General features: G+C 35.7%; 1 protein-coding gene across 1 annotated transcript in view; it reads right to left on the reverse strand.

Moving 5' to 3' along the window:
• Window positions 1-1197: 1197 nt before the first annotated feature.
• The window catches only part of LOC128998795 (C3 and PZP-like alpha-2-macroglobulin domain-containing protein 8), a 130640-nt gene continuing 104470 nt past the window's right edge, over window positions 1198-27367 (reverse strand). The window contains exons 19-30 of the mRNA XM_054425152.1: window positions 26717-26914; window positions 25411-25624; window positions 22782-22949; window positions 20305-20469; window positions 19312-19543; window positions 16786-17041; window positions 15923-16053; window positions 14527-14739; window positions 13048-13190; window positions 9857-10004; window positions 8885-9074; window positions 1198-4543 (exon numbers count right to left, since the gene is read on the reverse strand). Coding sequence (XP_054281127.1) covers window positions 3459-4543; window positions 8885-9074; window positions 9857-10004; window positions 13048-13190; window positions 14527-14739; window positions 15923-16053; window positions 16786-17041; window positions 19312-19543; window positions 20305-20469; window positions 22782-22949; window positions 25411-25624; window positions 26717-26914 — 3143 coding nt within the window. The 3' untranslated portion in view covers window positions 1198-3458. The remainder of the gene's footprint in view (window positions 4544-8884; window positions 9075-9856; window positions 10005-13047; window positions 13191-14526; window positions 14740-15922; window positions 16054-16785; window positions 17042-19311; window positions 19544-20304; window positions 20470-22781; window positions 22950-25410; window positions 25625-26716; window positions 26915-27367) is intronic.

Here is a 27367-nt window from a genome sequence, read left to right on the forward strand (position 1 = left end):
TTATTATTGACATGTCATACATTTAATCCAGCTATATATGTAGATTTGCTTGATAATCTATCTCTAATTTTAATTAACGAATATGTAAATAAAATTAAATATCATAATACCTAAGAGTGTATATTAGAATTAGTTGAAAGTAATCACCTATAAACGAGTGAAACCCAAGATTAAACTTCTTAAAAATAGAATTAATTATGTTTCTTAGAGAGGTAATCAAACATTGAAAAATTACTTTTGTTAGACAGTTCAATATTTCGATGCAATTACAATACATTTTAGGGAGGGTTATTTTACACAAATTCCATGTAGTGATGCTATGAGATATATTTAGGCTGGAGATAGATGAGATGGTGTGTTCGTGTGAGATGGTGTTTGGTGAGGTGGTGTATTTCTATGTTGAGGTTGTACCACTACAACTGTGCAACGTTGGCAGTGCTAATGCATGTCTTTACGACATCTTAAGTCACACTATTCTTGGATAAACCACTTCCACTAATTCAATGATCTGTCCTTCAATGACCAAGAGCTGTCCATTTTCAGCATTTATCCTCTCTTCGACCTATTTCGTTTAAACTGTATATAGGTAAATCCATAAAGATGGATTGAGAAAGTAGTTCTTGATGGAGAACCTGATATGATTATCCATTGTAGAGGTATTTTATTTTATTTAAAATGTTATATTTGTTGTTTTGATTGGTTTTAATTAATTTTGATTTGCTCTAAATATCATTAAAAATAAATTATTTACTCTACTGCAGACCAAAAGTTTAAAAAAAAAAATCTGTCTAGACAGTTTTAAAATTTTTTGGAACGGTTTCCCAATAAATTATGTTGAGATTGGCTTACTTACCAGTTTTATGATTTGTATTTGAAACTCTGGTTCTTTAACGGTGCATAATGTATCAGACCACTAACATGTTTCCTTCCAAACTATACAGGGCGTCTCCAAGCTCTTTACCGATCTTATAATTCCCTTACAATAATTGACTCTTAATTTTCTTTGATGAACTTAATTATGTATAAATTTAACTCTCAGTGAACTTGACGACCGTAAGAATTTCCCTTAAATGAAAGGTCAAGAGATAAACTTAAGAACTGTACTCTCTGGCTACAAACTGTCCTTTGAATTTGCTCTCCTTTAGCTGCTACAAAATCAAAGTAGGCTATCAGGATGAGAATAACAATCAAACCAAATATGTTAGTAACGATGATTTATTAACTATATACATTGATTTATTAACACCATTGGCGCTCAGTGGAGTTAAAACACGTCAATAAAACATAGTGATAAACAACACAATAAACAATAAACAATACAACCACAGGGGACTAGATCTGTCTCTAACTGTCTATAGCGGACTAACTTACTACCGTATTGCAAGATGTAACACTGATACCTATTAAACTTTATGTACATATATATTTTATGCAGGGTTAAAGACTAAGTATACTTCACTGTTGACATGGTATGTATCGATGTTCGCTTCTTTTCTGTCGATGGATCGAATTATGTTTTTGATAATTGTATTCAAAATATATTTATGGAACAGAATGTTCAACATAAATTACATAATCGATCTAAATTCTATATTATTGCTTCTTATATTTTTTATATCACATTTTCGAAAATTATAAGATTAAAGCTTGTAGACTCGAACTAAAATAAATATGATTGCCAAATAATGAGTATTAAATAAGATTGTCGTTGTGATTGTGTAAAATGATTCAAACAATTTAAAAATATATTTTTATATTCATGTTAGTCTAAATAATTCTAAATACAGTTAGTATTGAGAAGATACTTTAAGAAGCAAGGAATAATTGTTTACTCATGCATTTGAATCACAGAATAATGCCAGTCTGAAGACGGTTGTGAATTCAAGCTAATAATAATTTAAGGTTAATTGAAATTCTTTGCAAAATGTATTTGTTCAGGTAACATCTTCAGTCCTTTGTGTGACTTCATTTCCTTCTGTTGACGTAAAAACGCAAGTTAACATGTGAAACCAGAACATACAGTATGTATAAATATTTTGACAACATATGCCTCTTTGATTACACAACTTAACTATACATTTCTAAATGTACCTAGTAAAATATTTTATATTAGCAATAACGCTTCCCTTAAAGGGGTTTAGGTTTTATTTGAGTTATTTATTACAGAGCAATGTACACTTAATAGCAAACGTGACGAAACAATGAAGAGTAGCTGAAAATGGACGGTTTTGTGTGTGTAGGTGTGATTTCTCATAGTAAATACATCGTTTGTGCAAATGTTAAAAAAATATTGGTGTATATATGAACAGTAGCGTACAGTGGCTATATAGTAAAACTTTAGTCGATGACATATTGTACAGCTATTAGTACAGTGGAAATAATTTTTGAGCAAATTTAAGGCAATGAATGGTAAATTAGTGTAATTTAAAGTTATACAGAGCTCGTGGGCTTTGTGAATATAACATCAACATTATTTGGATGTTGATATCCCTTTTTGATAGAAAATTTGACCTCTATAACGCACTAAGATCGTGCAAAACATTATTGAAAGCAGAATGTTTCCTTGGGTTCACTGATGATGTATAGAGTAATTTGAAGAAGAACACCTTACTAATAGCTTTACAAAAATCGTAAAACGAAACAGAAAGAGCATCATTTAGATGTATCTAGAAAATTATTTCAACACAAACACCTTAATCACGACAACCTTACTAGTCTATGATTAGTTCACTAGAAACTCGTCTTGGTGAATTTGTCATAGATTTTTTAAATTATTTTTCAATCTAAATATTACTAAAGATGTTTTCGAATATTTATTCGTTATATTTGTTGATGCTTCTGACTACGAATGAACTAAAGAATTGATCATTTATAGTCTATGAATATTTATTTTTACATTTGCTTGAAAAAGAACACCAAGCGAATTGACCAGTTACTATATTGACGAGCTTCTAGTGAATTCAACACAACCTTAATCGTTTCTAATATGTAAAAATTCAGAATTGTCTAGCAAAGCATTGAGCACTTCCTTAATCTAACTTGAGAATAGCCAAAAGCCATCTTAACCTTACACCATTAATCTATCTTTAGCGACATTTGTGGATTTATAAAAGTCGTTATGTTGTCCAAACCAAAGTTCAGTCCGACGAAGACTTTCGCTGATCACTCAAACCACATGCAAGTAAATCGGTAATGGGAAACATTCTTGTCTCGTGTATCTTTTTTGTTTCACAATCAATATTATTTACAATTATTAAACAAAATTGCCAATAGTTTATTTTACAGTGTTCGATTGGAAAAATAAAATTACATGTACAAGAATTCGAGCGGACATAAGAATATATATAACGAAATCTTTGCGAGCTGAAATGCTTGTTGACGTTAATGTTTTAATAAGCCACGAGGGGTGCTCGAGACAAGAATATACCCAGTTTCGACTAGACTTACAAAACATCTCTTCAACCTCCCTTTTTTAAATCTTCAGAAGGCTTCGAACCTTCCCTGAGCATGCCCCAGAGTGCATTCTTATCTAGGACCAGGACTCGGTCTCCAACAGCCTTGGCTACAGTAGCTGACTCCTGCACTGCTATTCCAGGATGTGATGGTCCTGTCACAGAGTCCTGGAGCAACGCAGGTTCCCTAACTTGTCCTGTCACGTGGTTCACCTTCTTAACTTCCACGGGGCTGTGAGTGACGTTGATCTCTTCCTCAGGCATCGTTTGGTTAGGGTCTTGTATGACGATTTCACCCTTGTCAAGTATTGGCTTTGGTCCTTTCTTTGGCACAGAAGAAGTGAAATTACTTACATCTTCACGAACAACGTATATGATTTCTTTGGTGAGTAGGTCATCCGCTTTTTCATAACCTTTTTGGACTGATTTTGTCATAGATTTCTTCATACTTGATAGTTTTGTTTTCTTTATTATTTCTTTCTTCTCGCTCTGTTTTCCTTTCTGCAAAACTTTGAGGTTGACAATTGGCTGAGGTTGCGCTTTTAGTGGACGTTCAGTGACAAGTGGTGTTGTAGTGGTATTTTCCTCTTGTGGCTGGGAAGTGGGGGATTCTTTGATAGTCTCAATTGCAGAAGGCGTCCCTTGGGTTACCTCAGTCTCATTTGTTACCTCAACTTTATTTGTAACTTCAGCTATGTTTAATACTTTAGCTTTGTTTGTTACTTCAGCTTTGTTTGTTGCTTCAGCTTTGTTTGTTACCTCAGGTGTGTTAGTTACCTCAAGCTCCATAGTCACTTCCGCATCCTTGATAGCTACAATATCACTTGTTTCGCTGGGGTCACTTTTTCTCTCAGACTTGGTTGTTTCTGAAGACAACATCAAGACTTCTTCTGTCACAGGTTGAGTGTCTTCTGGAGAAGACGTTGTATTTGCATCAGAATTTAGATCGCTCAGGATGATTACATCAGTTAATGTGAGATCATCATTGTACACTTCAGGGTTGACTGTAGCCAGGGCGAGGTTTGACATGAAGCTATCTTCTTCATTCTGTTCGCACTCTCTCACTTCTACAAGCTGATCCTCTTGAGAACCTGAGAAATAAAAATATTTATGATTGACAATAATTTAAGAGAGTAGACTTTAACAGATAAATATTAGTGCTTTATCCCCAGTTCTGCTTGTTTATTAAGCTAGAAAAAAATGGGATATTAAACAAGTTTTACATAACAAAATAATCGAACCATTTCAATAATAATTACGAATTCGGGTCTCCAAAAATTAACACAAACTAAAAACAATTCTTTACATAAAAAGTTACCAATACAAACTTTGTACAGCATGGTTAAAATTGCATGCTAAACACTAAAACTTCAGAAATATTTTTATCTAGGCTAAACTTAGGACAATTTAGTTTTTCACGATTGCTAATTACTACAGAATATTAAATATTCCATAATAAAAGCAGATTTTTGTTCCCATAAAACAAGACAAATTTACGAATATGTTATAATTTAAAAGAGTGTAGGGGGGGGGGGCATTAAGTTTGCCTTGGCCTAATGATACCATTCGTCACGTATCATAATCATCATCAATTGATTAATAATACAAATATGTATTGATATAAGTAAAAAAGTTGTTTAAATATAAATGCTAAAGCGTAAGTCTGGTAACGAAATATAGATAGGTACTTTTGGTTTAACAAAATTATATTTTTACGTACACACATTAATAAACTAAAATTGATATTTGATGATTTCTCATTGAATTTGGAAATTCCTATGCTATACTACTATTGATCATATTGAAATATGCCATGCGGCTCCAGCATTAGCATAGACTGCAGTAACCCCTGCTTATCGTATGAAAGGGGGGCTACCTATTCTTTCAGCGTCTCCTCTCCAAACCAACATTTTCCATTTAAAGTCAGTAGACCAGAATAAAAAAAGCTCTGGTCTATTCTCATGTACGGCTCCGTGTCCTTTGCCTCCAACTGCGTTGGACGTCCATTCATGCAGAGGGTACAGCTTAAAAACTGGGTTTTCTTGCACATCCCAGGCGTCCGAAAGGGACATTTCTTGCTATACATGGGCCCAAATCAGCTTAGCCAGCAATATCCTGGCTGCCCTTTCATCCGACAACACCCCCTTGGCCGTAGTATTGCCAGATGGCAACTGGATAGGGCCACTGCTTGTCTTGAGCGTTCTTTGTTTTTCGGGGGTGTAGGACGTGGAGTATATCCGTGCATGGGGTGAAACAGGGTGACATTCTCACGAGGGCACATCATAAGGGGGGGGGGGAATTAAGAGCAGTTGCAGAACACAAGAATAAATAAAGCGTTTCATTCGGGCTCCCTAACCTAAAAACTAGAGGCAGTAATGACACCCGGTATAGATTTCGATCCGTTCCCGTTGGAGCTCACATTGAGTCGTTCCGCTGTTCGCGTCCATAATTTTTTACTCCGAGTTCCGACACATCGCCGCTCTCGGAAGCTCTGCCAGAGCAGAGAAATTACAAAATGGGTTTGTCATACGTTGCTGTGATCGCACCTAGCCGGGCAGAAGGAGGTGGATACCCTGAAGAAGTGTTTAGATGCGCTCAGTCAAATTAAGTCAGTGACACGCAGATAGAAGAACAAGATCAGGGACGTTAAGACTGGGATTGCCAAGCTGGAGTCCTATCTTAACCACATTCTCTACCAGCAAGTCTAGAAAGTCGCGTGAGAGGACCCTCATCTATTCGTCAACGCAGACCTTGCCAGGAGATTGGGTGAAAGTTGAGAAACTGAAGGGCAGGCAGGATAAATATTCCTCGGCATTCTTTGGCCAGGCCTGGAAAAGAGACGGCAAAGAAGCTGAAGCCGGCAAACGGAAAGACCTACGCTGACATTCTTTGTGATATACGCCGTAATTTAAAACGCTCAGGAAAACTAGAACTGGTGACCTTGTAGTAGAGGTTGGCCATTCCTCCGGGATGAAGGCAGGTTTTGTTTCTGACTTGCAATAGATCTTTGTTGCAAATGGTTAAGTACGAATTCTTGAGCAGAAATCTGCGTTGGAAGTGAGGGGCATTGACGATGGAGGAGGATTTTTCCACTGGAGTGCGATCTGTCCTCGGCAAATCAAAGATTTCCGTCTGGAAGGCCAACTCTCGAGGGAAGTCGAGATGTCGGGTCCACTAGAAGCTCGTAGATCCAGTTGATTCAAATACCTGTGTTTCACCCACTTAGCCCATCAAGGTCCCGACAGAATCAACACGTGCTTCAAGCGCGGTTTACAAGGCCAGTGTGTGCAGTCCCGCTGAATCTTGTGCCTGCCCACATAAGAGCTTGATGAACAATAGAGATCCCTGTGGAGATTCGGAAGCTCATCATATAGTTAAATCTGAAACCTCTCTTGGATATGTTCAACGCCTGCTTGGTGGAATTCGTTTTTCTACCGGCGTGAAAGGTGGCCTTTTCTTGATCCCCAAGGTGAAGAGTGCACCGAGGAACACCTCTTCTTTTCGCCTTCTGTGTATGCTTGACCCAAGTGTCAAAGTTATGAAGAAGCTTATACGCACCGGATTGATAGAGGCTATCGTCTCCGTAAGGTGTTTGTCCCCGCAACCAAGCATGGTTTCCGTTCTAGTCACTCACTCATTGATGTCAATCAGGAGGTAGTTAAAACAGAGTGGAGTGCGGCGGACCATAGTCGCTGTTTGCTTCGTGTGGTTCTCTTCGTTACTCTTGACGTGAAGAGCTCGTTCATCTACACGTGGAGTTATATGCTGTGGGCGCTCTAGCATACGTTCATAGTTCCTCCCTACCTTTTTCAAATGATCGAGACCTACATTTCAGACCGTGTATTGCTTTTTGGAACCACTTATGGTCAGCTTCGGATATCTTCTGGGGCTAGCGACGAGATCATTCTCGTTATCTACACCAACTGTGTCGCTGCTCTGGTTGCAGGCATAAACTCAACGGGTGTATGCAGGACCATGGCTTACGGTGACGGTCAATAAGACCGAGATCATCATGACCAACTGGAGCTCAAGCCTTATGCCGAATACCTCGGTGTTATGATTGAAAGCAAGATGTCTTTGGGTGAGCAGATCAAGCAAACCGTTGACAAAGCCACTAATGAAATCACTGCATTTAGTAGGCTTATGCACTGGCTTATGCATATGGGGACGTTTGTGGTACCCGCTCCTGCAAACACAGCACTGCCTGCTGTCCAATCAGTTCTCTTGTACTGCGCTGAGGTCTGGGCTCATGTGCTGGAGAGGCGTGTCATCCTTGACCGGCTTTCCCGTGTTCAGCGTCGAGGAGACCCATCTTGTTTCCTACATCGACGACGGTGCTGCTCTGGTTGCAGGCAGAAATTTCAAAGAGGCAGAGATTTAAAGTTTTTTTTTTTTTTACTTGGGGTGGTGGTGTTCCAATTAAACGTGTGGATATAAGACCATGGCTTATCGCTGGCACTAGGAAAGACTGAGATCGTGGTCTCAACCAAGAAAAGATTGCCGTTGTCATTCCCGTATTCCATCTTGCGTCTGAACAACAGGCGATCTATCACAGGATCCTTAAAATAGACAGAGAGACTGCTGTCAGAGAAGAACGCGACCACAGATTTAACCACTGGCAGCACTAATGGAACGCCGAGTCTAGGGAGCGTTGGGCCCTCTCTTTCTAACCATCCGATTATGTGTAGAGGGGGGGGGGCATGATGAGGTCGAGCATTTCATGACCCAATTTTTGTTTATTTACGGGTCTTTTTGCACAGAATGGGGAAGGTTACCAGCTTGGTCTGTCTGTACTGTCCCGGCATTGCAAACACAGCCGAACAGATATTCTTCTTTTGCGGCAAGTCGCAAGTCCACCGAGCCTAATTGATTCCTGAGATTGGTGTTGACATCACTCCCGACAACATCGTTGCAGCTATGCTCCAAGGAGAGGGCACCTAGAACGATGTCAAGAATGCCATATTTTGGGCTAAGAAAATTTAGCTCGATCGGTATTAGTATTCGGAAGAAAATAAGAAGGGAAGCTCTAGTGTCATAATTAAAAAGGCATGGCCCAAACCAATGTGCTAAACAGTTCCAGGTGTCCTAGGAGATGAGGGGGTTTCCTGCCGGTAGTCCGCGGCAGTCTGGTGCTACTGAGAGGACATTGAGTAACTCAGTGTGCGTAAACGCATTTTAAAATCCACCCCACAAAAATACTATTGATATAAACAAAGCTAGAATTTTTTTTATAACTGATTTCTCATTTTATTGGGGAAACTACTCCCTATGAGTAATATACTACATAATTTAATGTTTTAACCAACATTTTACTATATAAAAAACTCACTTTAATTTTTTTTTATAATCAACATTACCAAATAAAATACGTTCAACGTATGAAAAAAGTCAGAAAAGAAATCAAAGCATAATAATAAATTCAAATGACATACCAGAATGAGAGTTAAACCAAGTGATGTAGTCTTCATCAGAGTCTGTGAGTAAAGGAGAAGTAAAGAACGTTTCCACTGCCAGGTCTGGTCTGGTGGCTGGATAAACACGGGCCAGAGCAGGTCTTAGACCACGCACTACGAAGTCACTGTGGATGGTCAGACGAACGCAGACTGAACAGGAGGAGTTAACCTAAAAGGCAAATGTGTATTTTAAATCTATCAAGGTTCTCAGGTAACTTTACCAGCTTTAGGTTGACACAGATAATACCAGAGTTTTTTTATAATATTAAAAAAAATAGTGACCAATATTTTGAATTTATTGACTGAATCTATCTCGTGGGCAAGCTAAAATTCAGACTAGCTGCAAAACACCCGAAATCTAGGCAAGTACTTAGGAAGACTTAACGCGATCATCTTTCGAAGACCACTACAAACAAATTCGAAGCTGTCCTAATTTATGCTTAACTTATTCAAACCTGGCTAAAATGACTTAATGTAATCGCTGCTCAAATGGGCCAAAGATTCAATTAAATTGATGAACTTGGTTTGGCTTCAATTTCCACTACCCTTCGTGTTTTAAATATGGATAACGTGAAAATTAACGAGGTTGTCAGCAACTAGAGTGAGGAACTAAGTAGGATAATATTAGATTATAGGATACGTTTTTTTGTCAATGTAATCCTGCATACTATCGCAATACGGTTTTTAGTAGCCGTTTCTATGATGTAATGATAAAGGTTTTTATTTTTACTAGGCCTATTATACTTTTAGATAACGCATTTTTACATTAAATAACAAAATGAAAACAAGTTTAATCAAGTACTTTTTATACTTTAATATTGTGTGAGGCAGTGATTGTTTTTTAACAGTTTGAAACTCATTAACATTGTTATGTATACAATATGTACAATATGTTATGTGTTACAATATATATTGTAATATTTATAATATGAAGATTTGTGTTAAACTTACGTCTAACAGTGAGAACCAGACTTTGTCACCGTCAGCTCCATATCTCAAACTCGCCAGAGTTTTGCTGGGTTTGAAGCTCGTGAGTTGAAACCCAGAGAAGAGATGAAGTTCGCCTCGAATCACTCCAGACGGCTCGGAACCTTTCCATCTAAAAATATTTTATCTATTAATACAAAATCTGACTAATAAGGGTGTTAGTCATGTTTTTACTAGTGAGTATTACTTAATAAGACATTCTTTTAAAAAATTAGCCTTAAAGTCAATTATGGATCAAATTTGATATAGTTGAGTAAGCAAACACTATTTGTTGATATTCGTGAATGATAACTCCTTTACTCAAGTGTTCTTTAAGGTTATGTATTTAAGTTAGTGCATTAAGGTTATCCGTTAGGACCGAAAAAACTTTTAAAATCTGTGATAATGTATTTAACGAATATTGTATAGAGTAACAGGTTCGCATTTGTATAATATCATTTGTTAAAACTTTGACTATTGATAAATAAATGGTCACAGAAAACTGACACATACCTTCTCCCATTAGCTTATTGTAGTATATTTAAAGATTTTATGTATTCAATATTATATTTGTAAAACAGCGTTTCTTGTAGGAAACCAGATTTGTTTAAAATGTAAATGTGTGTTAGTGTGTGTGTACATCACGCCACGTCTGTGACGTCATATCAGGTGATTTTTAATAAATTCAAAGTCACTAGTCCCGTCTCCTGTCAAGTTAAGACGTCGTCAAACTGGCGACGTCACACTGGCGACGAGGATGGGATTAGTGAGAAATAAAAACTACATAATTAGTTAATACCACGGGCTGCACGGACCGGGATGAAGTTGTACGGTTGCAGGACTAGGACGGACTGACGTAGTGGTTAGATGCACGTGTATAGCGTGGTCGCGGCAGCCAATGAGAATTTATTAAAAATCACCTGATATGACGTCACAGACGTGGCGTGATGTACACACACACTAACACACATTTACATTTTAAACAAATCTGGTTTCCTACAAGAAACGCTGTTTTACAAATATAATATTGAATACATAAAATCATTAAATATACTACACTTATCAACAACATTCATAATGAATAAGCAGTTGGAGTAGCAATGATATTTTGTGGTTTTAACGAAAGTATCAATTACGTTTGCACCGTAATTTTTACAGCGATCGGGTTTGTAATTTTATTAGAATTTAAATAGCCATAAAGCACAAAATTACAATCAAAACCGTTTGAGCCGTTTTTTTTTAGATTTTTTCAATTTTTGTTTAGGGTTTTATGATGAAATTACAATTAAGTTTTAAAATGTTTAAAAGTATTTCAAAACCACCTCTAAATACAATGGATACCCACATACCAAATATCATGAAAATGGAACCACAAGTGTGGTCTGTAGCTTTGTACACATCCACACACATTTATCTGAAAAACTTAAACAAAAACAAAAACTCAACTTAAAAGTGTTGACGAAAGCAATACTTTCTTTATATACAAAATTGGGGGAGAATAAAACAGTACCTTTTGCATAGGTATATAAACTTTAAATCTTAAGGCAGGAAGTAATATTTTATTAATAACCAACCACATTACCATGCAACCAGGTGCATTATTTAAACCAGAGGAAATTGTTCATACCTGGGCAAAGTGGGAGCGAAATTATGAATGTAAGGGAAACAAAGCGTGTATGAGAAAGTTTACAACTGTAACTAAAAACTCTCCTGGGCGTGTTAATGGTTGGCTGAGCTCAAGTCAAACGAAATTTACATCTACATTTGAGATCTCAGTTTCGTATACTTAGGTTATGTTTTGGTAACTTTTTTAATGAGAACTTAAATCTGTACCATCACTATTATAAAAAAATTTTCATAATTATTTGTATTTGTATAGTATCCACAAACACAACTTACTTAAATCAATAAGATATTTTAAACCGTTTTCGAATTTGGGTTGTATTCCATTCATGCAATTACTTAAAACGAATTAAGCTGCTAATTTTTTATCATATAAGGATTTATCATATACTAGACAATAATATTTTTAAGCTTTCACTTATTTATAGATCCTCACATATTATTACGTTATAGATGAATCCAGTTTTGGGCGAAAAAGAGCGTAGATTAATTGAGATTCCTTGGAGACTAGACGTTCTATCTTATAAAACATAAAAAAAACAATGAAGAAAATTGCCAAACCCACAGTGCGGTGGATATTTATACTACTCAGTATTTAAATATTTATATAATTTATCATTTTTAATCTTTTTTAAATATTTATACATTTTTGTTATAGTTATTGATAATTTTGTTTTTTATGTTAGTATTAAATGCATGGTATGAAAGTGAAAGTGTAAGTAAAAGTGAAGTGAAAAGACAAGAAGAAACCCACTGAAGCAATAATATTATAAGCGCATGAACTGCTTCAATGTAAATGGTGTTCAAACTGTATTGAAGCATGTAAATAAAATAAAATAAAATAAAAATATTTAAATTACAATCACTTTTGAACAAATCCAAGATGACCGTTGGCTTCCCTTGGAAATCAATTTAGAACTAAAAAAATCTAATCCCAGAGTGCCCCAGATATTTAAATTATAATCTTTTTGGTGCTTGGAAAAATATTTTTTGATGATAATTAACACTCCAACAGCTGTTTGAAATTATCCAAGATGGCCACCAGCCTTCAAGGACTCTTAAGCATCGGAATATTTTGCTGCTGTCAATTCCTGATCCATATTGTACGCACCAACCTTATAACGAATCCTATCTAAAGATAAATTGTGGGTTTTGGAGCAATACTGATAACTTATAACATGAACTTAATTTTTTGTCTCCTTGCTGATGGCCATATTCGAACCAGTAACGAAGTACTACTACGGAATCCATAATTTCTCACATAGAGTTAGGAATGGATAGATTTTTATTCATAGAATATTTATTATTGAACATTTATACAAATAAACACTGTTTTAAACGCTACTTCTTAGTATGGCTATAATAATAATGGATTCCACTTGAATTAAATTAAAACGGATATCTATTTACGTTACACAATTTACGAGATGTGATTTGGACGTGTCATTAACAAGGATGAACTTTAACTGTATTATTCTTCAGAGTTTTATAATGATAGCTGGCAAGGCAACTTTAAATAAGAAAACTAAACAACACATACCTAAAATACCTACCTAAAGCAAGTTTTGATATCCAGTATTGGGAGTTTGCCATCCATTTCTTGCAAAGAGGGTAGTATCTCCTGTTCAACCACTGCTGAAATGTCCAGAACAGCGTTGCTCTTTGCGGGAGAGTAAGTGGCGTAAGTAACTCTTCCCTGGAACAGAACATATTGATCTTAAATATAACACAGTACTTAACACCCTATCCAACATATTAGTGCGAGAAATATGTACTTTTAATAGTTTTGTTTTGTTTTTGACAAGTTGTCAAAGTGTATCCTATTATATTTATATATGCGCAGTGTGTAACAGTTCAAATAATTTTGTATATTTTGATTTTCACTTAAATATCAAAATAACTATTTCATACAGAAAATAATATTGGAATGTTTCATTGAATTTTCCAAAGCGATGACATTGGTTCTATTCATTGGGTTGTGTATATTTTGAAAAAAAAAAATCGTTTTCCGATGTGAAAAATATAAATACTAGTTGTTCGTAATCGATTTTCACATATATTATATATTAATGAAGTAGATAGAGTTTTATTCAATTGTAGTACAAACTATCTTCCAATCATAGGCCTTTTTCTCTCTGTGTTAATGATATTGTCCATCCTTTTCTCCAGCGGAGAAGATTCTCAAACTTTAACTACCCCGGAAATTTCTAGGACCCACATTCGAATTCCATAGAGTCATCGGAAAATCCTTACATCTCATAAGACTAACTAAAATCAAATCGCTTTAGTAGCTTCTAAAATAATACTATTGGTAAAAAGATAGAAATATATATTTTAGTCTAAAGTAACGACACGAATGATTGAACAACTCTGTAGTCACATTTAATGATTGACATGTTCATTTCCAATAGTCTTATCTGATGACAACGTTACAAGAAGTGGGTGTTATAATAGAGGGGACGCTTATTGTTGTGATAGACTTCACCTCGGATAAAACTTTACGCTTCAATAACATTCGGAGTTTCTTAAGAACCTCACTGGTGATTAGGTGTCAACGCACATAAAGAAGATAATAATATGTGCAAATCCTGCAGTAAAATGTGAAAGAGTGTGTGTTTTAGTGGTGCGTAAACGTCAGGTGGTTAAAATATCGAAATCTACGATAGGAAACGTGCAGTGGGGTGAGACAATTTTTATTTGTTCTTTTTACGATAAATAGTGTGATATTGCTATAAAAACCAAATAGTTAATATAATTTATTGATATTATTTTACGCCTTTACGACTTTTTACGAGACACCTTAAGGGAAATATGCAAAGACGTAGGGAATGAGGTCGCCCTACTCAAAACCACTTCAATGTCGACTACTGAGACTTAAAAAACAAAATGTTTCCCATTTCCATAGCCTCTTGGGAGCCCTCACTTCAACATACCAATTTTATTGGCAAATTAAAAGGAATAACATGTCTTTGAAGTTAAAATCAAACATTTTTATCTAATACTTCACATTTTAAAATTAAATAGCTGGGTACCTGCACCGTCGCACACCCGGCCCCAGTGGCATAGACGAACACCTTGGTAGGCAGTGAGGGCAGTGGAAGCCGCTGGGCACCGGAGTCCGGCCTCAGTTCTATGGTGTCTGTCAGTTCCATACCTGACGTGGCCAAAGACAGGGTCAGGCTCCGGTGGGGGTCGGAGGCAAGGGAGTCGAAGTGGTAGAAGGCCTTGAGAGCGGTGAGCATCAGCTACAAACAGAGATTCAATAGTGTTTGTTTATTTCTTGTGAAGTCATTTTCCCCCATAAACAACACAATCACGATGTAATTATTTCACACATTAACGGTGGGAAACATATACAGGATTAGTAAAAAGTCTGGAGACTCCCAGTCCATTTTTTTACGGCTCACACCAGAAACACTGGACTCTACACACCTTTATGGCATGTTATGAAGTACTTTTGGGGCATAACTGCTAATTCGTGCTCATCCCTGAAACGGGGGATTTTGGGGGAAACTCAAAAGTTTCAAATGGTAAGACCCGTCATGTGACCCCTCATTTTAAAGTTCGTGATAAATGAAAACTAGCTACGCAAACTAGGGGTCTCCATCTCAACTCAGAAAAAATGGCAGTCAATTGAAACTCACTGAAATGAAATTTAACTTACAGCTTTCCAAGTCAGGAAATCCTCTGTAAATTTTTTGACGGCTCACACTAGAAAAACTAAACTCGGCACACCTTTATGGAATATTATGAAGCACCTTTTGAGCCTAATTGCTACTTGGTTTGCAAACCTAAAATTGGGGATTTTGGAGGAAATTCCAAAATTTGAAATGTAGACCCATCGAGTGACCCCTCATTTTAAAATTCGTGATAAAATAAAACTAACAACGTAAACTAGAGGTCTCTATATTAACACAGTAAAATATGGCAGTGAACAAACTCTAATAAAAGTAGCCTTTTGTTGGATAGATTGCACAATATAAATTGTTACTTTTGAAGTGCAACAGTTATCTACATTTGCTTAAGATTCATTTAGTTTTTAGTTTTATTAGCATACAGCGAGCTTGATAGTAATGGTTCTTAAATTTGTTTCAGTTATATGTTTATTTCAATTGATCAAACGAGTAAAAAATGCTGAATGTCTCGATCAAGTAAGTCATTAATGGTGATAAAGATACTAAGTCTCGATATAGTTTTGTCCTTCCAAGCACACGAAAAGGCAGACATGCCATGTCTGCCTTTTCGTGTGCTTATAAAATATATTTTCGTTCCAGGTGAGCAAAAGTTATTAATTTCTAAAAATATTCCTACCAAAATGTAAGGTTCTAAAAATGCGATTTGAACGAGAAATGCCAAATAGGAATAGTACTGGAATAACTTCATATGATCGCGTTTCTTCGTGCAATAGGTATTGTAAACGTTGATTACCTCCGGATGCCTGTCCAGAACATGTGATCTGTAGAAGAGGTATCTCGCCACCTGTTCAGCCGCCTTCAGATCTGAGCGGAGAGTGTAGGCCATGAGAGTGTATAGAGATGCCTTGTAGTCCGTCACGGAAGCTGAAAAAGTACCAGTGTTTTTTAAAAATTATAACATAAACAAAAATTGACTGCAAACATGAAATTAAAAGTCAGAGTGGTATTTTGAAACCCTCAGATTTATTTCGTAGTCTTAATAATATAGCTTAGAGATGGTGATTAATGGTTTGGAGTTTGGTTGAAGAAATATTGTTTTAGTATGCTATGGATGGGGGAGCGAGCTGGCGTAGCGATTAGAGCACGGACTTCAGTCCCTGAGGTCCCGGGTTCAATCACCGCCAAGTCACCAATGGATTTAATCTAAGTGATAATGCCGCAACCCCTAGGTCTAGCCTGAAGTAATGTGAAAACAACCCCAGGCTCGTGCCTAGCGTCCTAGGACAAAAAAAATATGCCATGGATGAACGAATAACCATCTTAAGGTAGTATTTTAGCTTTTGGATTACAGCGTAAAATTATTCAAGTATGTTCAAGATGCTTCAAATCTCCCTTATACAAAGTTCTGTTCTTTCATGAAAATTCGATATATTATATGATTTATTAAGTTAATTTATTAGAGATATCTAACAAATATACTTGCATTATTTTAAATTAAACTTAAATGTTTATGAATTTATGGTTTCTAAAATGGATGTTTTGAAATATATGATTTAATGAAGGGGATGTTCTGATGAAACTCTTTGCATACTTATGGCAAAATTTATTAATAGGTTTCATGAGAAATATATTTATAAATGCCATAAACAGTTTTACCTGTAAGAACTGGTTTGCTGGTTTGAGCGACTCCCTCTTCGTACAACCAGTCCGTGTTTTCAGGAGGTCTTGGCCAGCCAAAGTCACCCTCCTCATTAGTGGATACATTGCCTAGCCGCTCCATGGCCAATCTGGCCAGCTCACTGTTGGCCATGACCAGGGCATGGGCCAGCATGGCCAAGGGACAGCCCTCGTTTACGTGGTACACGTTTCTTTCCAAGAAGTAACGGGATTTCAGTACCATTTCGCTGTCCTCCTGTGAAAAAATCACAATTGTATTTTTAAAGGATAATGGAACTAAAATTGATTGATTTATTAGTCTCTTACCTTTGTGGGATTGGTGATCTGGCTTATAGGTGTAATTTCTAACAGTTATATATGTATTTTATAAATTAAAATATTGTAAGCAAAATTTGCCTTTAGCCATTATTTTTTCCGATTTAGATTAAAAGAGCACCTATAAGTCCCTAAACGGCGAGTACAAAAATTTAAATTTTACGCAGCGCATTGTAGATAGTGCTTTGCATTGAGGACATTTAATGGTGGTCCACACATTTTATACTTCTTAGGAAACGGGCAATAACTAAATAAAGTAGAATAACTCGAAAGCCTGTCAAATAGGACAGATATTTTTAATCAAAATCTCTATTACAAGCCGGATGTTTTTTCATTTCTCTCTTTTATTTGTAAAGAGTAGAATCCGCTGATGGTAACACAGACGACAATTTTTAGAACACATCAGTTTGAATTGCGAAGGACAGATTACATTTAGTCAGTCCCACGACGATTTACGTGCATTTAACTAATATGCCAATCTGTAATAATTTTGATTTCGCGTGTAAACCATGTTTTGAGATCTTAAACAAGTTTTGATTACTCCTTAAGAAGTCGGACACTCCTTACGGTTGCAGAGTCTTAAATAACCGAAAGAAATGTATCACGTCTACTACCAGTTTTATGGGTCAATACTAGTTTTATGAGGTATTTTCAGCCAGTAATTGTAACAATACGCAGTTATTTGATAAAACAAATAAATTATATCTTATTACTTATTGTTCTTTTAAAATCTAATATTAAATGCATAATGTGTCACAAAATATTGAAATTCTTCGGGACGATTAAGTGTTTATACAGTCTCAGAGGCTTTTAAGAACACCATGTCTCTTATAATGGAATGAGTCAATGGAAAGGATTCCACTACACTCAATCAATCAACAAAATAAAACAATGGTAAGCCTAGAGACCACAAGTAAAATTATGTGTAGTAGTTGACGTTAGCTTTTCAATATATTTACGGCAGCAAAAAAAAGTTTGATTTAATTTAATAGGACGTCTAAAGCCTATTCAAAACGAAATTAAAAATTATACACTCAGTCTTTTAAGCTCACAACCACACGAATGGTTCGTTAGTTTGCTGAAACTGTCAACACAAGCTAGCCTGTGAACCGTACTGTTCTAATGATGAGGTTAGTATCATTGTACATCATTGTTGACCTTCAGTAAATATTTGGCCTAACATGTGATTGATTAGTGTGCACTGTGTAACATGTCTGCAACATTTTTTATTTAGTCTGGATACTAAATTATAACAAACATTAGGTTGCTTATTTGATATATGTAGTATTTTTTATTAAGAATTCAGTAGGACGTTTAGAATACAATTGTTTAGGCACCCGAGTCGTTATAATGATTGCCTTCAAATCATAAGGACGCTGGTCTAATGCCACACAATATCAATTCTGGAGAAATATGTAATTTGTGATTAGGTCTTAAATTAATTATGCTATTTAACTAATTGTTGACGTTATACAGTTTCAAGACCAGAGTTTACACAACCTTTATAAAAGATTTTAAAAATATAAACGGCTTTCATAAACCCAACATAATCATCGACAGGTGGTTTGAAAGACATTCAAGGTTTATGAAGAAAAAAACTTAGTCAAGTAAAGGTTTGTTGCAAATATAAACTACTATTAACGATTCGTAGGAAAATGTTATGGCTTAACCCTTATTGGTTAAGTTACCATATAGGTAGGACCATGGGTTCATGCCCTTTTATCAGCTTTAAAATTCAAATTTTAAAATATTAGCACTGTTCCCTCCTGAAATGTATTGACTAACATTTTCTGGAAATGTGTTTGTAGAAAGAGGAAAGCAAAGCTGAAAGAGGCTAGTAACCTTTTGAAATAAAAGAACAACTGTTGTAGCCTAGTTATAACAGATAACCTTATTTCCAGATCATTCTGTGGTGCATATTCTTTTGTGGAAGTGTCTTCTTTAGTGTCATTTTATTATGAAAGAAGGACAAATGCTTTAAGATGAAAGTAGGTGTTTATGCTGGGAATCCAGAGAATTTTGATGTCCTTCACAAAAACGTCCATCCCTAATCTGAACCCCTGACCACCAGACAAGCAATGATCCCCTGAATTGTTATCAGCGAATTATACACGAACAGTGAACACTTTAATTTACTCAAACATATCCTAGTATCAAATAGGATGTTGGTAGTTTACAAAAGATCCTTACCTCAGTTTCTACTCCAATTCCGATAAGAGTGGTCAGGGTTTCCGCAGTTGCTTGTATCTTCTGGCTGAGCTCGCTGGCGTTATCAACAGTTGTTTCTGAAGGACAAGGGCTCAGGCTGCCATCTTTGGCTTGTCTTCCTCTCAACCAGTCCTTCACCTTGGAGAGAATATCAGGGTCGATCCCCAAATACGACTGAGCCCTCGAGAGGATATCCAGACTTTGCAAAGTCGCCCTGAAAAATTGTGATGCATTATAACAATATCCTAAAGGGCATTAAGACGCATTATAACTATTACTCGCCTTTGGCTCGCTGGGGGCTCCGCCCCCAGGCCCCCTAGCTGTTAGTCGTCATTATTAGATTAGAGTTGTAACAAAGCAGGCAGTGAACCAGTCAATATAACGTTATATAAAAACAATTTCACGAATACATTAGGGGAGGTTGGCAAGTTAATTTCAAGAACTCCAACTTAAAGAACCCCTTATAAAAAATCTTTTTGAAAGTTGCGGTAAGAGAGTATGTTAGTAAAGTATTTTTACAACTGAGTTTTTGGCCAACAAAATAAGGCGAATGGGGATCGTTATAGTGAAAATCGATATTAAATTAAATACGATTTAACAACTATATTAGAATAGATCGATATTTAATAAGTTGATATCAGTTAAGTGATGTATGAAGTAAAAAGGTGGTAGTAAGTTTTAAAATGTCTTTTTTGAAATTTAGGAAGGGGTGAGAAGCAATCACCAAGAAGCCGGGAAATTTCAAGTCCGTAGCACACCTAGAAGTGGTCTAGATAGCACTCATAGCATTTCTCAAGTCTCAGTCAAATTTGAAGTTAACGGTTCTAATGTCCATACCAAAGTTAGAAACTTCCCATAAAAATTACATAATGATCACTAAACAAAGCGATTGTCAGCTCAAGAGTTTTGTGATCTACCATAAACTTGCACGACAAAGCCTTACATTTTACAGTTATTCTCAGCTGTTACACTTACCAAAGACTAGAAACATTGACGTGGTCTCCAAATGAGCCGTCCTCTTGTCGGAACACCAGAAGATTCTGGATATGTGTGGACAGCGATCGCAGCTGAGCGTCTGAGGCATTGCTGGACATGTTACCTAGGACTAGTGGAGCCAGTCTGGCAATCGCTGTGGCGAGGCTGGTGAAAAAGTACTATGTTAAATTCATCAAACAAACAAAAACACAAAACATGAACAATTAAAAAAGGTGTAATTACTATGTTGAGTCACAAACCATTATTACCTGGAACCGATTACTGATACATATTTTAAGATGTGCGTAAGAAAATTTCATATTTTCCTTTATTTCATAACCCTTACACGAAAAAATCAAGAAGGTCTAATTATAAAAAGGAAGCGTAAATTGTGCTTCAGGGCAAATTTATTTGTTATTTATTTCCTTCAAAGCAAACACATGATAACAAAATATATACAAGTAATAAACGTAATTATTTTATCCACAATTAAGTTAAACTACATATGCCTAACGAATTGTGAATTATAAACAACAAATTATTTTAGTTTATAAGACTATTCCAAAACTAATTAAGTACTTATATTTATTGCAGATACTTATGGTTTGTGGAAAATAATGTTCAAACTCACAAACCAACGGATAAGTATTCCAAAGTTTATGTTTTAAAATGCCTAACAGTTACAAATGTTACTAACACGAGTCCAATCAAAGTCATATCAAAGGTTAGTTTCAATTATAAGATGTATTCGAGAACTAACAACTATTTCAATTTTGAATAAATTAGGGAGGATGTTTGAAAGGTTTCCCAAGCAATTCCGAACGCTGAATAATTTATAAGGGCGGTGCTTGATGTGAAGGGGAACCAAAGGGACCCACAACATGTATTGCCTCGGGCCCTGACTACCCGTACTATGGAAATGTTGGGCATACGTAATCTTCATCACACAACTTTGGTGTATGCAATATTAATGGACTTGCATGTTGAGGCGGTATGGCTATGTAGACATCTATTAAAGTTCAATACTGTTATAATACAATTAAAATATAATTTCGTTGCACTCGGTTTAGCTCTATGTTGTTTGTGTTTCAAAACCATATTATAATATGGTTATTATAACATTAAAATAACAAATGTCCGTATATGAATAATTGACAATAAACTGCTACTTAAAAAAGAACAAAACACCTAAATCTTTAGTCGTATTGTTACAAATTTTTATTTCGAGACTTTTTTTCTGTATCTGTTATAATTCAATTATTAAATTTAGAATATTATAAAGGAACAACATCTAAACAATAAAGATTTCGTAAACATAAATTATCGTTTGTGATGGTACAAATATTACAAATGTGTTATTTTGTTTATGAATAATTAATAAATTGTAAATATAACCTTAACATGTAGCTAAAACAAGTTACCAAAGCTGTCACCAAGCAACAGAATTCTAAATTAACGCTCTCTGCCTCTCTTATATTATCTTTGACGTCTCAGTTATACTCAAGACTTGATGTTTGTGCGTATAAAATAATTCGCCGTTGGCTTGATGGGACCTCCGCCCCAGAGGCGGACCGTGTAGTGGGGAATTTTTATCAGGTATACCCCTACCGTACTGCCAATAATAATAACTATACTTAAATAAACTAACTATAATAATAAACTATACTTAAACACCATTAAGAAGAACATCATATATAACGTCCGTGGACTTTTGATAAAACGTACTTCCCCTATTGTACTGTTAATGTTTTAAAGTCACAAAGGGAGAGGAGGTGGTTAGTTGAAGTAGATCCCTTAGCCTACTGGAGAAGTCAAATCCGGGTTGATGATGATGATGGGTTTTTGTGTATGCTGCTCCATCTCGGACACGTTTGGGATGGTCACAAACGACTATATGCTCTGGATGTCTGACCATACTGAGCAAGGCGCACAATTGCCTTACGTAAAGATATCGGTCCGCGAATCAACACCGACTAAATCTAAAGTCTGACCCTGGCTCTTGTGTCCGGTCACACAATAGGCCAACATCGATGGGAACTGACGTCGGTGAACACGTAACCGAACGCGACAGTAAAAGTAATCCGGGAAATACCGATTACTAGGTATATCCGGGAAGTCTCACTGTAATCAGCTGGTTGATAATTCCGGTCACAATGACCTTAGTGACGTTGACGAGTCCTGAAGTGATATTTAGATTACTCATTACGAATTAAGCGTATCCGACCTTCAACCACTATGTTCAGGAGTGGTACATCAACATCCAGGCCATCGTCGCTCTCTGTCAAGTTGCCGGCGCTCGTCAGCTCGTGCAGGTGACCACCAAATGATTTCAAGCTGTGGTCGTAGATCTAATTGACGTTTATATTTAATCTTTCAAGGTAAGTGGGAAGGCTTGCTTGTTCTTTAAGGGGACCAAAAAGGTACTATGGATATTTTTCCAAGAAAAGACAGAATAAAGATCAAGGATTCTACAATACCTGCTGTACTCTGCCAATGACTGAGGCCCCAGTGCTGAGGGAAGGTCTGCTAGGTAAAGTCCTCCATTTACCAGAAGAGTTCCACTCTCAGATCCAGGTAGAACAGAGTGAGGAACATCCAGGTGCAGGACCTGGGAGAATCCTGCCTCCTCGTTGTAGTTCCAGATCCTGCCACAGAAACAGATGGTACTTAAAGTTAAGTTAGTGTTAATCCAAATCCGCCTATGCTTAGGATGGAATCCGCAATTGAAATGATGAATTTTCCCTAGAGCCCTAAGACATACAAAGATCAAACATAAAATTGTAGTCATGGTTCAGGCCTGAAGCAGATTTTATTCTGGATTAGTACTTCGACTATCTGCGGTACTATCCTGATAATTAGACCAAATCGTTAATTACAAGAAAAAAATTTGGTTAGGATTCCACTAAACTCTGTTGGACCCTTGGGTTTCATTGACTGTTACGCTTTAATTAACAGCTGTGTCTAAGGAACATGTCGGCCTTTAACAAGACTACAAGATCGTACCACTAATCTTACACTCATCCTTGACTCATATTTAAATAAAATACGCACCTAATAGCGTCCCCAGACCTCGAAGAATTGATTTTACGTTTGATCTAAGAATAATTATCTTTGTCATTGGGGAACCTGTTCAAATTAATTAATGGGTTTACTTTGTTTTTGAATAAATATAATAACCCTTATTTTAATGACAAAAACAACAACGTGAACTACAGGCAGTTTTCGTAGCTTAAAAACACAATTTCAGTAATGTAATTAATCATATAGTGTATGCAATGGTTAGTTGGATAGACTTGTTGTTCCTTTAATTTATCTTGAGCTAGGCTAAATATGTATATTCAAAATACTTATTGGTTTTCAATAAAGATATACAATTTTAAAATTGCACTGAAAATGTATTTTGAATCATCGTAAATATTTAATAATTGAAAAATGAAAAACTTATTGGAAGTAGTGATACAATTATCTAATCCCAAATAAAAAGCAAATTTTCAAGCACCTAAGAATCATCTGATTATAAATTTAAGCGAGTTTCAGAGACTAAAGTGTACACTCGTATTGCAATCCTCCTGCTTTATTCAAGCCACTTTCTTGTTTTAGCCCTTCTTTATGTTTGTTCCTAGAATATTAAACTACCCTCGTTTTACGTGGTAGTAAAGTTGCAGCTGTCACTGGCAGAAGACGTTTCACATATTGAGCTGGCAGGTAGTCATATGTATCCGAGACGTTTAAACTCGTATTTTGCATGAAGGATAAACAACTAATTCCAAGGTGTCGTTTACAATCGAAAGGTAAATTATATTAAAATGCAACAACTTTCAATACATCTTTAATAGTTCACAGGCACTAAGATATATTAACATTCTTTCACGGGTAGAGAAAGAAATAATCTTATAAGGTAAATATTTACTACCAATTTGAGGTTCATTTATATCAACAATTTATCGCTATGGTATGTGTTCACGCAGCATTCTCCCCCCCCCCCCACACATTCTCTGTCACACATTACCACCCCACCATTATAGGCACTCACTTATATTCCCTATGCCTAAACTCGCTCCATATACGTCAGACTGTTGAGTGAGAGCTCATTTCAACATCTCTTAGTGGTAAATAACAACTTATTTTCAACTTTATTGATAATTTATCAATAAATGATGTATAAATAAAATATACATAGAAAATGTCCTTTTTATATATATCATTGGCAATAACTATTTTAACTATTGTATATTTAAAAATGCAATTGTGGCTTAATACCTATGGGATTTGTAGCATTTTTTTTTAAATATCCGATATTCAAAAGGGTCTTTAAAATATTTCCCATATCTCCTATGATTGTTTTTTAGCATTTAATATACCATTACCATGGTTTACCATAAAAATTATTGTCATGATATTTAATAATTAAGGCCTATACGTATAAATCGTAAGTGAAAATAACCAAATTGAAATTATTTGATTTTGTGAAATAATTTAATCCCCAGTAATATAATTTTACAGCCAATAATTATGTTTTTTTAGTTATTAATTTGCAATCAAAGAACCATTAATATTTAATCATTCATTGTTTCATTTGAAAAGTATATGAATATATTATAGACAAAACAACGCATTGATAAATTAGAGCATGTGAGGCACAGTTATTGTTTATGTAAGTAGAAAATTAACTCAGTGATGTTGAATTGAATTCCAAATTACGTAAATAATGAATTGTTTGTTAAATAATATTTCCTAAAATATTATATCACAACCTCATGTTTCAATAAATTAATAGGCCTATACATTCGAAATATTTTGAATAGGGTAATTTCTGAACTGGGATTTTGATAATTATTAAAGGATATAATCATTTCCCTATAGCTCAATCACATTACAATTTAGGTATGATGTTAATAGCTATAAAACGGATATTCCTATTCATTAAAATTTATTCAAGTATGGAAAAAAGGGTTAATGAGGGTACTTTTTATTGCTTTATTTGTAACTTATTATCACTCTGATAAAAAATAATAAAAGGAAAATATGAAAAATCTTGCAAACAATTTACATATCAGATATTTATACTGTGCTTGTATCTCTAATTAATTCTTTAAAAAGTTTTACCTAAAGTCGGCCTTCTTCCTCCAGGATGTAGTGAAGCCTACGAAGGCTACTTTGGTCTTCTTGTTCATCTTCCACTTAAGAAGCGTGTTGGAGTGGAAGACAAAGCCTCTTCCACAGGACACACTTCCTCTTTCCCAGGACACCCAGAAAGTCCTTGACTCTTCCGTGGACAGAACCCCGTGGGTCTCTGCGCTCACTAGGTGTACGCCATAACCTGCACAGGGCAAGTCAGTGTATTTTTAGGTTGTTCTAATTTCATATCCAATGATGTCAAGATCTAGCCCGGAACTGTTTTACATATTCCTTCTAGACCAATTCTAGAGGTTCATGGTATAGCCACTAGATAAAAGCAATAGTGATTGGCGTGATTTGGACCCATGACCTCAGGAATCAACGCCTTCTACTACCTAAGTTCTCGCTCCTAAGTCAGTATATCAAGAGAATTTTACATTAACACAAGAGGTCTTTATGGCAGATTAATTTTAGAGTATATGTTCTCCCCTTCAATATCAATGGTTGGCAGTTGGGAAAAAGCCAATATATTTGGTGTATTACTGTGTGTAATTTAAACGGTAAAACACACACGATAATGTTTTTGAAACGAAACTAGAACCATCAAAAGAATAGCAGCCTTTCGTATTAGACGTTTAGCTTATTACCTCCGGTGAAAATTCAATTTAATGGCAAACCATTGTAAACAAACAGGAACCTTTTGTCTAGTGGTAGAGAATGAAACATCGGTCCCCAAGGTAACGTGTCCGAATACCAACAAAAACATTAATGATGTTTATCCATATGATAATAACGTGATCCTCTCGGCCTAAACTGTCGTAATGTGTAAAACAGTTCTATTGTCTAGGGATGAGAATGTGGAAACTAATATCAAAATATAGGCCACTAGTAGATCGTAAAAATAAAAATCTCGTAAAATGATGCAATTAAGATTGTTACAAGCTAATTGGCACTATTCTAAAACTCGCTGACACAGAAAACTAATTAAATACCTAATAACTCCTTACCAACCATCTTCGTAAACGAAATTTTATGGTTAGTGATGAGTGTAAATGCCTTACAATGATTGCTTTGTTAAGGGGCGAAAACAATGAGATTGTCTTCTAGTTTTGGTGGTGAGAATTTACCAAAACAGAAGACACGTCTTCGTCTGAGCAGCATATCCTTTTTAGCAGCTTAATATTAAGGTGGGTCCCGAACTTATAGGTTACGGCATTATGATGTAGGTAAAGGCTATTGGTGATTAAAGGGTTTTTTATTCAAAGGAATACGTTCCCCTACTACATTAACTGACCATGTTTGCCCCTGGCAATGTAGCTGACGTCATTGTCGATCACCAGCAGATACGAAGTGGCTGTAGTAGCTTGGTGTTCACTCAGAGCTATATGCACCCCTCCAGCAGCTCTCACCTCGAAAACCAACCCCTCTCTGTTACGGGGGGCTGGCACAAACTCAAACTTGAAGTTCTCCGGTTCCGATATCATCATTTTCTCTGGAAAATAAAGAAGCAATTGAAAGGTTTTTGAAATAAAAAAATAAAAAAGAGAGTTTTGGAGAGTCCATTGAAAGCTTTCTGAAAAGTGATGAAACATAAATGGCAGTTGGTCAAATACCAAAAGTCGAAAATAAGTAGGAGTAACATTTTTGATTTCTGCTAGGCAAAGACTTTCTTTTGTTATTTTTTAAGTTATTTTTTTAAGTGATGGACGTAATTGATTTTTTTTGGGGTTTATCTTGGAATGGGAAAACTATTTAAATATTTACGAGTAGAGAAGGGTAAGAAATTTCAGTTTGCCAAGTATCAACAGCCCATAAGTGCAAGGTTGTTATTATTCCATTGAAACCAGACAGTGTGGTTTCTTAAGTATCCGACTATTTATGGCTTTAACAAAATGATTGACTTAATATGACATAAATTTTATAAAGTTTTGTTGTTTATATTTTC

Source organism: Macrosteles quadrilineatus, unplaced genomic scaffold, assembly GCF_028750875.1.
Source record: "Macrosteles quadrilineatus isolate MER2022 unplaced genomic scaffold, UCM_ALF_1.0 Scaffold_7__1_contigs__length_78375512, whole genome shotgun sequence".
Lineage (NCBI taxonomy): Eukaryota > Metazoa > Arthropoda > Insecta > Hemiptera > Cicadellidae > Macrosteles > Macrosteles quadrilineatus.